The 14,450-nt window shown below is 39.3% G+C and overlaps 1 protein-coding gene across 9 annotated transcripts in view; it reads left to right on the plus strand.

Annotated features, from left to right (window-relative positions):
- The window catches only part of FHOD3 (formin homology 2 domain containing 3), a 399,651-nt gene that overhangs the window by 51,942 nt on the left and 333,259 nt on the right, over positions 1-14,450 (plus strand). For all 9 annotated transcript variants that reach the window (XR_010605872.1, XR_010605873.1, XR_010605874.1 and 6 more), the window contains exon 3: positions 5,119-5,183. Coding sequence is in view for 6 of the 9 variants with exons in the window: in XM_065630338.1 (XP_065486410.1) it covers positions 5,119-5,183 (65 nt within the window). In the remaining 3 variants the exon portion in view is untranslated. The remainder of the gene's footprint in view (positions 1-5,118; positions 5,184-14,450) is intronic.

The following is a 14,450-nucleotide window of genomic DNA, read 5'->3' on the forward strand; positions in this document are numbered from 1 at the left end:
TCTGAATAAAACCACTATGTTAAATAATTAGATGACTTGCAAGTGCATCGCAAGAACAGGATGCAGATGCATTCTGACTTCACGCTAAGTTTTTAGATGGAAAAACTGAAGTGAGAAAGGGAATTCCACTGACTTAATTTGAAAATGAGTAAGTGTGTTTGCCTCCAACTACCTGTCATGAACCAGAAAGGGTTACTAGTGCTGTGAGCCATTTGAAGTGTATTGGAAGTGAATCTTAGCATTTAAAAGACTTTTAAAAACTTATTTTATTTCCTGAGCTCCTTTGTTTCCATTTTTCAATGGGAACAACATGAACTTGAACATGACAGTTGGATTGTTGGATGATGATCTGTGAAGAACTTCAAAAAGGTTATTTGTTTGGATAAGATTTTCAGATGACTTTCAGAGAGATTCTTAATTCCTCTCTCCATGCATGTGTGTGCTCTTGCACCCTTTCAAAAGACTTGGCTTTTATACAGTATTTTCTTTCAATGTCAGAATTTTATTGTTTTGCATCTTTTGAGTCTGCAATTGAAAGGCGAAGCATGTTATATCGAAACTGCAGTCAAACTGTACCTTAACAGCTTTAAAATCAAAGCCTAGGATTTTTGCTGTCTTATTAATAGCAGGTTAAGAAACACTTGCCTTATTCTGTATGTGTGCTGGCTTGGAGATCTTTTTCAGGGCAAACCTGATAGACTCATGTGCTTGAACTCTGGCAAAAATTTCATCCCTTATGCATTCAACAAGGAATAGCTGGTTTTCCACTGCTGGTGTGGAGTACCTTAAACCATGAAGTGACTGACTGTGGGGCAATACCGCATTGCAGAAGCATTTACCACTCCCTGAAAACTGTGTGCAAGTGAAGATATAAATGCATAGGTGCTGAAATGAAAATGTGAAAGCCAGTTGCAAAAATAATGCGCTTTAGAGCGTGTCTGTTGCCACACATTTGCTTCTGGTCACATGTGGTTACTCAGGCTGCTCTTGTGGGAGTCAGTGGCTTCTTCTTGATCTTAGGGATTGTTGTTGGATGCTGTTCTCATTAAGCTACTACTCCTGAAAAACATGGATGTGATTATTGGAGAAGGTTGATGGTCCACCAAGAAACCTGAGTACTATGAGAGACTGTAGCAAAATGTGAAGCATGTGTACTTTGAAAGCTTTTCACAAAGAGCAGCATCGGCGCTATGTAAGTTTTCGTAATAGGTTGTTACATCAGGCAGAAGTAAATGCGAAATTGTTATAGAATAAGTTGTCAGGTTAGGCTGGCTTTAAATGCTGGCCAAGTCTGAAAACATTTTTAAAGTTACTAAGTTGAGGTTAGTTTTCATCCAGCCTGTGCCCTTTTTGGGAGAAACAGACAACAACCCATGATGTTGGTTTAGCTTGAATCTGTAACCTGTCGTGTTTGCTTTGCTGAAAATATCTGATTATTTCAAGAGGGGCTTGGGGCAAGGTAGACTGATGCCTGGTTGATCTGATACCGCCTGATTCAGAGCCCATAAAATAGGCTTCTTGATGTGAGCAGTTGCAGCATAGTTTACAGGGGTCTTGGCTGGTCATCTTTTGGAAGTGCCTGTAATTCAAAGTACTTCAGGCTTCATGATCTTTTTTGTAATCTCTGCATTTTCATAGCAACACCACCTCCCTGAGATCTCTTCTCCCACAGTACTCTGGTCCTCATTTTCATTTTTCTTCTCCTTTCTTGGAATAAGCAGATGGACCTCAAACTTACAGGTTCCAAGTGCTCCCACAGAAAATATATGCAGGTACTATGTAATGCCATACAATATTTTGTTGTTGTTTTTGTATGTGTTTATTTGTCAGCCTTACAGCAAGATCTGACAATCGATATCCTCCTCCTCCTGCTTCCTGTTCTGTGGCTGTGGGCAGAGGTCTTCACAGACAGGTTTGCACAGCTCAGACTGCAGTGTGGTTTTATCCTTCCCTAGTCAGCCTGGCCATGGAACCCAAGGATCTTGCACTTGCTTTAATAGTCATATATGCGCTGACTCTTCTATACCATTGTTATGTTGTTTTCCCTCATGTTCCAGCACTATAGAGGATGTCTAGCTGATGTTTATCTGAAAGTTTTAAGCCTCAGTCCTCTTCTTCTCCCCATCCTGTGGTTTAGAGGAGGAAAAATATGGTCACACAGTAGTCAGAAAAGAAAAATTGTATGGAGAGCATAGAGTGGAAGGCATACCCATGGGTGATGCAGGTTGGCACGGCTTGCGAAATCCGTTGGTGTTCCTTGCTCAGTGAAGGTCTGAGTAAGTTTGCTCCCACCGCCTGTGGGCAGCCTGCAGAGCAATGGACCACCTGTGAGGCCGCGCAGGCAGAATGTTCATGCTTCCCTTTCAGTAACAAACACATTTTGCTTTCTTCTAATTGAAACTCTCCTCTGTAAGTCAACAATCTATTTTTAGGAGGGGAAAAAATAGGTATGTTTGCTTAGAGACCAATTTAACTAGAAATTTAACTGGAAGCTTTTGTCGCTAGATCTCATCTCCTTATTTTTGAAGTCATGTTCTTCTGGTCAAGTGTTTGATTCAGAGAGAAAGATTAAAATTTACAGCTACTTGTAATATTTTACTGTAGGTTGTATTCTGAAGAATAATAATGGCGTAGTAATAAACAACTTTTGCCCCTCACATCTACTAATTTTTAGTCTCTACGCCCCTTAAAATCACTTGCGTCAACCTTTTATGAGAACTTTGCAGTGCTCAAGTATCGTCAGTGTTTTTAAGGGCTCAACAAGGCCCAAGTCCTAAGAGAAGGAGGAGAAGGGCAGTTGTCACGGTCCTTGTTTTGCAGGCGGGGGATGCAAGATACAGAGAAACTAAACTCAAATCCTCAGAGTAGCTGAGGTCAGGCTTTTAATGTGACACATGGGCACCTCTGTGGTGTTCTACCCTACTTGCTCACAACTGTGCAAGGAAGCTGTGGCCACAGGGAAATTGAAAATGAGTCCTTTGTCCCAGATGGAGACCTTAATCCCAGATTTGTTCCTTTTGTTTCCATAGGAGAAATTTCTTCCTTTTGTCTCAAGTACTAATGGAGAGGTTTAGAAATGCTCTATTTTATTGTCTTTCAAAGAAGCACAGTGTACCCTAGTAGAATACGACTCTTGTGTAAGTGAGGAGATAAGAGATGTTCATGTTAGTATTTTAAGTTTGCTACTCTGTCAAAAATTGCTCAGGCCCTTTGCAAATTAACTATTCCAGAGGAGTCCTGTGGGAAGTGGCAGACGTTGTCAATCTGCAGGATGCGAGAGCAGGCAAAGGTTGTGTCCATGTGAATAAGTGGGAGGAGTTTAGGTGGGCAGAGACTTAGTCCTAAACCTGGAATTGCTCCAGGAAACTTTGAAATAGAGTCCGCAGGCAACTCTTGTGGCAGAATTGCATGTTGCTGCTTGGCGCTTCAGAAGACCTACAAACCAGCTACAGCATTAAGTTCACAGTTTTCCTGATTTATCCTAATGCTGTTCGAGCAGACCCTTCAAAGAACAATTTCATTTAGAGTTTGATTTTTAATTTTTTTAGATTTTTTTTTTAACCTGTAGAGAAAAGTTGCTGTTCTGAAACTGGAATTGAGTCCTTTATTACCAGGTACTATAGTTCCATATTTTTTTCAGGTGGTTAATGTGTGGGTCTGGTGTGTTTTGTGTGGTGTGTTTGTTTGTACATTTTTCTGGAAGTGATTTTTTTTTTTTTTTCCTTGAAACATTTGTCACTGCTTCACTGACTTGCTTTCCTCTGCAAATTTATTTGGGGAGATGGTATTAAACATGTTCTTTTCTTATTGAAATTAATGAAAAGGTTTTTTTGTTCCTCAAAACAGCTGTGGGCAAGAATATAGCAAAATGGAGAAGAACCTTTATCTGGAAAATAGCTGGGTTTGTTCTGATGTAGTTACGGCCAGTGGGAAATTCTGCTGGGTGTCTGTGGAAAAGGATTGGCCTTGAAATCTTTCAGCAGACTCATAATTCATATAACTGAGGAACATGGTGCTGGTTTTTAATTTGCTTTTAATTTTTATATAGAAGTGGGTTTAAGGTTCACATGACACAAATTAAGCTGCATCTGAACATGTTCTAAAAACATTTTTGCCTCTTGCATGTTTTCCCATGATAAATTCACAGAATCGCAGAAGGGTTGAGGTTGGAAGGGACCTCTGGAGGTCATCTGGTCCAACCAACCACCCTGCTCAAGCAGGTCTGCCTAGAGCTGGTTGTCCAAGAATTGTATCTATAGCTTCAGAGAAAAGAGTGAGAATATCCTGCTGTACAAATGGAACGCATTTGGCTTTTCTTACTTTCCTGCCTTCTATCAAACGAGCAGGTTTGGTGCTGAGCCCAGGTGCTGGCCGTGTCCTGATGCCAGTTTGCGAGTGGAGTGCCTAGAAATCAAGAATGGTGCTCTTGTCCCGGTTGAAAAGATGCATGTAATAGTAATTTGTCTGAAGAATAAATGAGAAATGTAGCAGCTAATTAAGATAGTCATTCAGTTTAAGACCAGGATGAAATCAAGACAGTGCCAGAGTTAAAGAGAACTCAATTTTGCCTCACTGCATGAAAAACAGATCTTTTTTTGTGCTTTCAAGACCTGTTAGGGTACATGAGCAGATTTGTGAAAGTGTAAGAAACCTCTTGTTTGACCTTGCATTTTCTTTTCATACTTTACTATGCCTAGCTTCCAAATATTTCTGTGAAAATCAAAATGTGTTGTCATCACTTGGTACTTCTCTAATATGGATTTCTAGTCCTTGTGGTGGGTTGGCCTTGGCCAGCTGCCCACCCAGCTGTTCTCTTCCCTCCTTGTCCTCAGCAGAAGGGAGGGATAGTAACATGAAAAAGCTCATTTGTTGAGATACAGATGTGGAGGTCACTTACCAATTACTGTCATAGGCAAAACAAGCTTGACTTGTAGAAGATTAATTTATTGCCAGTTAAAATAGTGTTGGATGATGAGAAACAAAGACATAACTCATAATACCTTCCCTCACCACCCCACTCCCTACCCAGTTTTACCTAGGCTCAACTTTACTCCTTCATTCCCAACTCCTCTGCCTCTTCCCTACACCTTATATATTTCTCTTCTGTTCTCTTTTTAGGAGGGGCAAGAAGCACAGTATAATTCTGAGGACCCAACTGTCGGTGAGAGTCCATGCCTGCATTGGTAAGTGAAGTTCCACTTGCCTGAAAGAGAACAAATAAACAGAATCCATCTCTGAGAAGCAAATCTGGAGAGTACGGATCAGCCTTGCTGTTTCCGAAGTTAGGGATCATGGCAAATAAATAGATTTCTTTGTTGCGTTTCTTGCATGCTAAAATTAGCTTATACTACTTACATTACTCTTAAAGTATGTTAAACAGCAAAGTATAGAATTTGACAGTGAAGTGTGATGGTTGGGGTGCTTTAGAGAATCTTGGATTATCTGTCTTGCCATGGCCTTTGTGTGCGCCTGAACAAGACTGTGTTCTGAATTTGGAAGGGGATCTGAAGAGTTGTTGGCTGACAGCTAACTACTGTATTTTAATAGCCTGTAATGTTTACTACTTCACATCTTGCAGATAGTGGACGTGTATTTGTCATTATGACAGTGTCAATGCCTTAAACCTTGGTTAAAACAATGCTGTCACAAGAAAAAAATCTACTGAAAGTCATAATGCACATGCTGTAAGAGTTTTAAGGTTGCATAAACAGAGGCTGATGTGCTGTGATGGCGTTAATGTGTTCTCCAGCGTTCCGCAGAGCAGTGTGTTTAATTGAGTGTTGGTGGCAAAGCTAACGCTCATATTCTGGATGCTAGATGTTATGGGTGGCTGGTTTAAAAAAAAATAAAAACAATCCTATGTGATGTGCCACAGTTGCCATTTTTTTTTTTTGACTTCTCTATAGCAGATTCAACATCCTCATGTTTAGCTTGTAGTTGGTCTTGTTTCAAGAGATCATAGCTGAAACGTTGGAACATAGATACTCTTCTTAAAAGGAGGAGGAGGTAGTTTAAGTTTTATATCTTTTCTGCAGTGCTACTGCTACCGGAGGATTCAGTCTTTAAATGCAACTAAACTTCTTTCCCTCGCCCCCAGGATGTGTTATGAAACAACCTTTCTGGGAATTGGAACTGAGCATAAGCAACCTACAGAATTCTTCGAATACCTCCCATTGAGAGCGATCTCTAGGCTGCCTCACGCTGGAACAAATTCTTCTCTGCTACCATTGGCTTGAGGAAGTACAGTAGAGCAAGTCTACGTGTTAAGGAGAAACAGCGACACTGCAAAGGCTAGGCTGATTTTTATAAATGTGAATGAAATTAAGAACAGCTTGGAGAAGCCTGTTCTTGTTAGGTCTGGGAATATCTTTGGCAAAACAGACAAGTGTAGCAAGACAAGATTTCATATGTTTCCTGGATTGAGGTTTTGTAAAAACAGTTTTCATGTAAAAAATTTTGGTCCAGAGTGCAGCTATCGAGGAATTGGAGCACACCACGTCCTGAGCTTCAATATGTGTTTGCTTTGTTGTTATCTGTTTGCATTCAACCTCACTGTGGGCAGTTAGGTGTGTATTACTGTGCACGTATTTTAATTGTTCTTGTATGAAAGTGTGTATGAAGGTGCTGTTACTCTCTGGCATTGGTAATGCATTCAGTGGTGAGTACAGTGGAAGCCAGGCTGCAAAACTTGAGTCCAGATTTCAAACTCCTAGAGCAGGGAGGTGTGTTTGGATACGGGCTTTTGGCTTGGTTTTTTATGGGTAGAAAAGCCAAATGCAAGATCTGGTTCTAATTTCCAAACCCATTGCTGAAGTTTAGATTTCTAGGATAAGCTTTTGTTTCAGCCTGTAGCTTGATGTAATGTAGTTTCTTTTCTCTTTCATTTCTACATATCAAATGTATCTTATTTTGGGATGCGATAGTTTAGGGGGGTCGGAGTTTCTCTACAGTTCTTAGTACTGGCCTCATTTGGTGACCTGTGCCTGGCAGTTAAACTTCTCACAGAACAGAAGGGTGGTTTCACTGTCACAGTGAGTACTTTTCTTCATTACGTGTGTCCTTTTGCATCAGCTGCCTGTTAACGTCTTTTTTGAAATATAAGCATTAGGTTTTGAGGTTAAGATGGGTTACGTATTTGGAGCGGAAGCCAGGAGCTAGAGCAATCTGAGATGGTGTTATGTGGAATAAAACTGTCTTGCTTTGGCTATTTTCTTTCAGTCTTCACAATATCATTGGAAAGCATTGTGGTTAGCAATGTTACTGACTCTGCAAAGCCCCTCGTAGATAGTTAGGAGTGCTGTATGAGAAGATGTGGTTTGTTCTATGGTGCCCTTGCCACAGAGCCCCCTCTCATCCTTGCATTCAAGGTTTTACTTTGCTCTGAAGAGCAGCTTTCCTGTCATAAACTCTTCTGTTTGGAAGTTGTACCAAAATTTTTTTTTCTTCTCACTAATGCGTTGTACTCTTAAATTGTGGTAAATACACACATGTTTATGTTCAGATGTCCAGATAAAGTTTTCCATCGTTAGTGACTTCAAATCTCCAGGGAATTCATTGGGCTTTAGTGTCAGAGGATATATATCCTAATAGGATATAGGCTGATATTTTATGAGACTTGGGAAGTAAGTCCCATGTCAAGTGAGTTGGGTTTTTTTGGTTTTAAGCAGGGCAGGGAAGGAATAAAGCTTAATAATTCGAGCATGGAAGTTGTTAGTGAATGGTATTTTCTGCCCTGTTGCATGCCAGTCACCCAAGCATCTCACTAAATGCATTAATACTTTCTTCTTTTTTCTCTCAATTTGAGTTTTTGTCTCATGTTCAAACTAAAGACTTGCAGCACAGAGGAACAAATTTTCATTTGAATATCACTCGACTTCTTTTCCTGTCTTGGCTTGATTCTGATTAAGTTGTCAGAACTAATTAAAAAGTAATTTCATAAATAAAATTTAAGTGGTTTTAATACAAACTGCAATATTTACAATGTTCTTTTATATTAAAAGACTATTGCTGAAACCGGTTTTGTTCATAGAACGTGACTAATTGAAAATTATAGATGTACTTTTCTACCTGTTGATACTAAAAGACCTTACTGGAGGAAGATCAATCCTTTAATCATAGCGACAAATGTGTTTTTCCCACAATCTGTCAAATTTGACCTTTTATTCAAATTAGATTTATTGTGAGTTGATACCTTGTGAGGAAAAGTCCTTCTGGTATTTTTGGGAACTGTAGGACTTCCCTTGTTTGTATTTAGTTGTCTCTTAATGTAACTTTAACTTGCATGTATTTAACAATTACAGAGCTCAGCTGAAGCCTTGAGAAAGTCCAATGTAAATGAGGATGTAGATTTAGAGGGAGAACAGCAACAGTGCCGAAAACTTTAGCCTCTGAAACTAAATAGAAGGTTTTAGTTGAAGCAACTCTTAGTGGAGTTTTAAAGATCTTCAAAGCTCCGCTCTTTCTGGAGAGTGACTTGGTTTATTGGCTGTGTCCTTGCTTGGACAGCTCTGTCTGTGCCGGTGGCTTCATTTGTCTGTTCATTGCTTCTTGGTAGTTTTCTCACAAAATCTCAGGTGGTCTCTGAGGGAAAATGCACCATTTGCTCTTACATATCTGGATGCAGTATTTATCCTAAATTTTTGAGTCCCACATTCTCTTTTAAAACATTTATGCCTGTGATGGGAGGTCAGGAGTGTTGCTCTCAATACTGAGGTTGAGTTTTGGACAGGGATACATGACAGTGACTTAGAATGATTCTGCCAAAAGAAGTTTGACATAAGCTTCAGGTGTTCATACAGTGTAACACAAGAAGAATGCAAATAATGAAGGTTGATGTAATTCTGGATACATGTATTGACCTGGGATTGCTCAAAGTATTGTTGCTTGGAAGGTCAGCAAGTATTCCGAGGTGTATTTTAAATTTTACTTCTCCTTTCTGGCAGTTTACTATTAAGGAAACAAAACTGAAACAAACACCCACCTACCCCACAAACCAAACAAATGAAAAATCAGCCGAACACCACACCTCAATTGGTTATTGTTTTTCATTATAAAATTATGGTTTTGAATGGTTAAGCTCTTACATGTATTTATGCAAAGTCTCTTTTATCTCCCTATAGATTAAAAATAATAATTTGCACAGATATTTCTGTGTATTAAGTTTCATAGCTTGAACCAGCTAGGTCCCTAAACAGTGTACAAGGATATTACTGCAAGAGTCTTGCTCACCATATAATATAGCTTCATTTTTAGTCATTGTGGCTGTTTTTATAACCCCGTTCTATTGGCTTTTGAACAGAGGCAGTAGCAGATTTACTGGGGCATGGTGCTTAAGTGATGTACAGTGTGCCCACTCTTCCCCATCCTTCCATGAGTGCTCAACAGTGGATTATTCCCAGAGATGGGATACAACATGTGGCATGGCAACCATTTCTAGCCTCTGTTTTAAGGCATCTACTTTAACCAGTAGTCTTAGCACCAATAACCCAGCAATTCCACGCAGCTCCTTGGGTTGTCTCTTTGACATCCTCTCTCTCAATATCTTTTATGAAATGTAGTTATAAATATCTTCTTGAGCTCCTTTTGTTCTGGGATACCTGAGGGAAACTGTAAGCTACTTGTAACTGGGAGCCTAGTAGAAGCCAGCTGTTTTTATTTGTCCTTTAATGGCTGAAGTATGCAGCTAGTCCTTTTTTCCATGTACAGTTTTCCCTTCTGTTATCCATTATGTGGACTTGTTGCATGTATAACAGCAGAACTATTTATGCATGTATAGAACCTTCTTGTAGGACCAGTCCTTCCAGGTGCTTGAGATGCAAGTTCCTCTTCAGTGAAACCACAGTGCTTTCCTGAAGACAAAGTCATGTCTTGAGTCAATATCTGCATCTGATGCTTTGTTACGGAGAAGTTAAGATACATGGACAGAAATGGGGAAAAAAATGAGGTTTGGCGTTTTATATGTGTAGTATTGATGTGTAGAAAAACCAGTGCAGTTCCGGTTAAGGAAACATGTGAAACCATGTTGTGTTTCATTCTCTGAGGGCAAAGGTAAACTTGTGCCTATAACCCATGTTATTGGTACTGTCTCAGTGCATCTCCCTACAAATACCATTATCGTGTTGCATCTGTCTGCTGTATGTGTGTTTGCAGTGTGCTGAGCGCTGGAGTAGAGTTCTCATGGCCATAGACACTGTGAAGCTCCTCAAGTTCATTCCTAAAAACTTTATTTGTTTGATTGTGTTTGTGGGGCGCGTGTGTGTGGTGGTTTTTTTGTGGTGTGGGTTTTTTTTTTTTTTTTAGTCGATATCTCATTAAATTTGAAATGAACAGCTTTTTTGGTAAAGGAGTTTCTGAATACACTAAGAGTCTAATTAAAAATATTTCGTAAAGGAAGCTTAATTGTGGCATTAGGTCGTTTCTCTGAGCTCTTCATTTAGGCAAGTAGTGACTGATAAGTTCAAATTAAAGTCTCAAGAAAGAGAGGTACTTTGGATTGTTTGAAGGGCATTTTACAGTTTTCTGTTCTGTGTTTGGCATTCCTAATAGAAAACATTTTCAGGGAACATGTGGAGAGCATTAGCAGTTCAGCAGAACGTGCAACCAATTCGGATTTAATTTAAAGGGAACAAAAGAGGTGCCTTGAGAATTTGTCGGAAGCGCTATGGTTTTGCCTTTTTTGCATTGATGGTAACAGGAGAGAGAGAGGTGAGTTGAAATTGCTTAGCATAATTGTGACAGAAAAGATGGTGATTAATGGATTTAATGGTGCTGCACAGGGATCCTGTATGCGTTATGGATTTGTAATCATGATGCGCTTCATATGATTCTTGCTGTAACTTGGTAAAACTCCTGGCTTACAATGAAGATAATAAACAACATGTTTATTAGATGTAAACTGGCATCACACAAATTGAAAAAAATGTGAAAAGGAATGCTGGAGCTTGGGGGGATTTTTTTTTTTTTTTTTTTAAGGGTTAGGCTTTTTAAAATAGAATAATTTGAGTTCTAGTTGAGACAGTGCACACAGTACTGGGGTCTGCTTCCAGATGTGATTGAAGATATCTGTTTCAGCTCTCTTTCAATTTGAGTGAAACATGAAATAGCTGCAAAGGCTATGATAAAAATAGCTTTTTCAGCTTTTTAGGATTATTTAAATTTTCTTTCCTGAGAATGTGGAACACAGATGCTCTAAGTAAAATCCCCTGTTTCCCAGATCGGATTGCCTTGTGAAATCAATCTGTATAAATAACTTGTGGTTTTACTCTAAAAACGTACACCTCTTTAAGCTGAAATGTTAGACTTTTGTTGTATTCCTTGTGCATGCTTTTAGTCAGTCTCCTTTGTGGGATGAACCACGGTACTTCCCCATAACCTGTGGTTTGCCCTCTGTGATCTCACTGAAAAACCTCTGGGCCAGTCCTCCAGGATTGCAGAAGGTGTATGAGACAACGCAGGGAAATTTCCAAGAATTGTCTCTGTGTATTTAATTTAAATTATAATCCTTAAAATGGGCTTTGCATCAAGAAGAATGAAGAAGCTGTAGAACAGATAAAGCTTCCATTAGCAGTGGGTTGTTGCTGTAAAGCCGTGGATTCCTGCTTTAAAAAGGCTTGGTCCAGCTTTGAAAGGACTGCTGTGGAGTGTGCATTGGGATGCTTTTCTCATCTTGGGAGCTTTGTGTTACAATTGGAGAGCTTATCTGACTGGACTTGTACTGGGTAGCACTGCAGAAATCGAGTGAAATGTCTTTGAATGTGGGATATCCTGACTTTTTTTTTTCTGACGACTTGGATTTCCATAATAATTCCCTTCTCTTAGAATTATGTAAAAATTTGCAAGGTAGAAGGAATCTACTTTTGACTTTTAAAACTTGGTGAGATTTAAAACAAATATTGTTTCTGAACAAACAAAAAAAAATCAGTCATCTGCAGTGGTACCTTAAAGAAAACTATCTACTCATAAAGCCAGGAAGGAAAATAAGTAGTATGATACTTTCCTTCCCACCCCCAACACAATTCCATTTAGTCTTGTTTCAGATATTTTAAAAAATGAATTAAAAGTACCTTATTACTGATATACGGATTTTCTTTTTAAGTGGATAGTGCCTTTTTTTTTTTTAAATGCAGTCTAACCATGTCTTTTTGAAGACTAAAAAATTCTAGCAAAATACAGTAATGCATTTATTCTTTGCATATTACAGTCTACCCAGTGCTTTGAAAGAACTGTATATCTGCTAATAAATTAAACTTTACAAAAAGGAGGATCAAGTTAATTAGCAAGTTCAACTTGAAATTACTGGAGTAAATTGCAAATGCAGTTCCCAAAATTTCATGTCTAAAGTAGTCATGATATATAAAGGGTGGGTGTCACGAGGACGGAGCCAGGCTCTTTTCAGTGACAACCAACAGTAAGACAAGGGGTAATGGGTTCAAGCTGGAACACAAGAGGTTCCACTTAAATTTGAGAAGAAACTTCTTCTCAGTGAGGGTGACAGAACACTGGAACAGGCTGCCCAGGGAGGTTGTGGAGTCTCCTTCTCTAGAGACATTCAAAACCCGCCTGGACGCCTTCCTGTGTAACCTCACCTAGGTGTTCCTGCCCTGGCAGGGGGATTGGACTAGATGATCTTTCGAGGTCCCTTCCAATCCCTAACATTCTGTGATTCTGTGATTCTGTGAATTAGGGTAAATACAGTTTCTACCTCCCTGAGATGTTCTAAGGTGTTTGGACAAAATTTGCTTTGATGTACTAATGATCTTACAGTGGAAGGTGATATAAAATACATGTGGTTCCGTAACACTGGACTGATTTTTTTTTTTTCTTTTCCATCTGGTTTATTAACTTTTTTCACTATGATATGTAATATTAAATGCACTATCTCATAATTCAACAGTCAAGAAATCATTGCTCTCCAAGCTTTCATCGTGGCATTCAAATAGTGGGTACTGTTCTTTCCTTGTCTTCAGCTATCCTATTCCTCTCTCATTTATATTCTTTTCATCTTTTTCTTGTGCAGCTGCTTTTATTTATGTAGAAATCAAGATGTTTTAATTTGTAAATCGGCTGCCTCTCGTTTTATTTCTTTCTTGAAAAAAATACTCCAAAGACCAAGGCGCTTTATTTAAATAGGTGGCTCAGTTCTCTGATGTAATGTATGTTATCTTCTATAAGACTTTTTTGCGAGGTATCCAACAAATCCACTCAGTGTCAAGAAGAAAATGTGTACCATAATGCAAAATATTGCTATGATTCCTTCAGAAACATTTAGATTGAATGCTCCTCTAAGGATCGGCACATGCTACGGTCAGATGTGGCCATCAGTGGTGGAGGAATCCCAGCTCTCATTGTCATTCTGGTTTTGTACAAGCTTGACGAACTTGAGGACACAATGGTGTCTCTGTTTGGAAAAGGGAGAGAGATATGGGGTGTTTTTGGGGGGTCATTTTATTGACAATATTGTAAGCATTATAAAATATCATGTAATGTAGGAGACTTCCTTTATTTCACAGCTTTTTATGTATTCAAGTGTTACTCTAATCATGAGTTGCCCTTTTCTGTTTGTTGGGGTTTTTTTAATATACAGCATCTGTATTTTAGCACTGACATCTCCATTCATTCTTTTTTTTTTCCCCCGTTTAAGACTCAGTAAGGCATGTAAAAATTTAGCCTCCAAAGAGATAAAGTTACAACCTCTTAATTTAAAACCCCAGCAGAAGTTACTGTGGCTGAGCAGCATGCTATTGTGAGTGGTAGGATGTCACAAGCCATGTCAATTCATATTTAGCAGTTTGAGACAAGTCTGGTATGTGTGAAGTTATATATCAGGTTTCTTTTAACCTTTCAGATGTTAAATATTTGGCTCTGGTCATACTATTAAAACATGAGGAGGAGTGTTTTGGTAAACTGCGTGCTTCAAAAAATAAATTGCACTTCAGCTTTAAGGGCTAGTTATAACTTCAGAATGTCTAAAATTGGTGTATCAAGTTAACTTGTTGATGTGCTGAGGACAAAAATATAAATGTTGGATGTGTTACTTCTTCTATAATCCTAAATTTAGGTTCACCCACCCCCTAAGAGCCTGTTCAGCTTCAAATGCCACTGGCGAGATTTGCTTACTGCTTGACGTTGTGTGGAACACGGACAGCTGAGAGCGTGGAAAGCTTCTCAGCAGGTTGGGCATGGGAGGAGGTCTGGGACTGATCTCACCCATGCTTGAGGGCTGGGGTTTTCCTTGGCCCTTTTAGCAGTAGAGCTTATTCTGCAGGGTGTGGGGGCCAGGCGAGCTGTTCCGGGCAGGGGAGGATGTTGATGATGCTGGCAAGACAGCAGCCAGCTGTCATTGCTTTTCTGCCTCTTGCTTCTTAGAGGAGCCTGCCTCAATGATTCCCTGCAACTGCATCAGAAACGCATCAGGAGGCTTTTCTACTTTTTTTTCTTCTGTCATGCTGAAG

This window comes from Caloenas nicobarica, chromosome 2 (assembly GCF_036013445.1).
Source record: "Caloenas nicobarica isolate bCalNic1 chromosome 2, bCalNic1.hap1, whole genome shotgun sequence".
Lineage (NCBI taxonomy): Eukaryota > Metazoa > Chordata > Aves > Columbiformes > Columbidae > Caloenas > Caloenas nicobarica.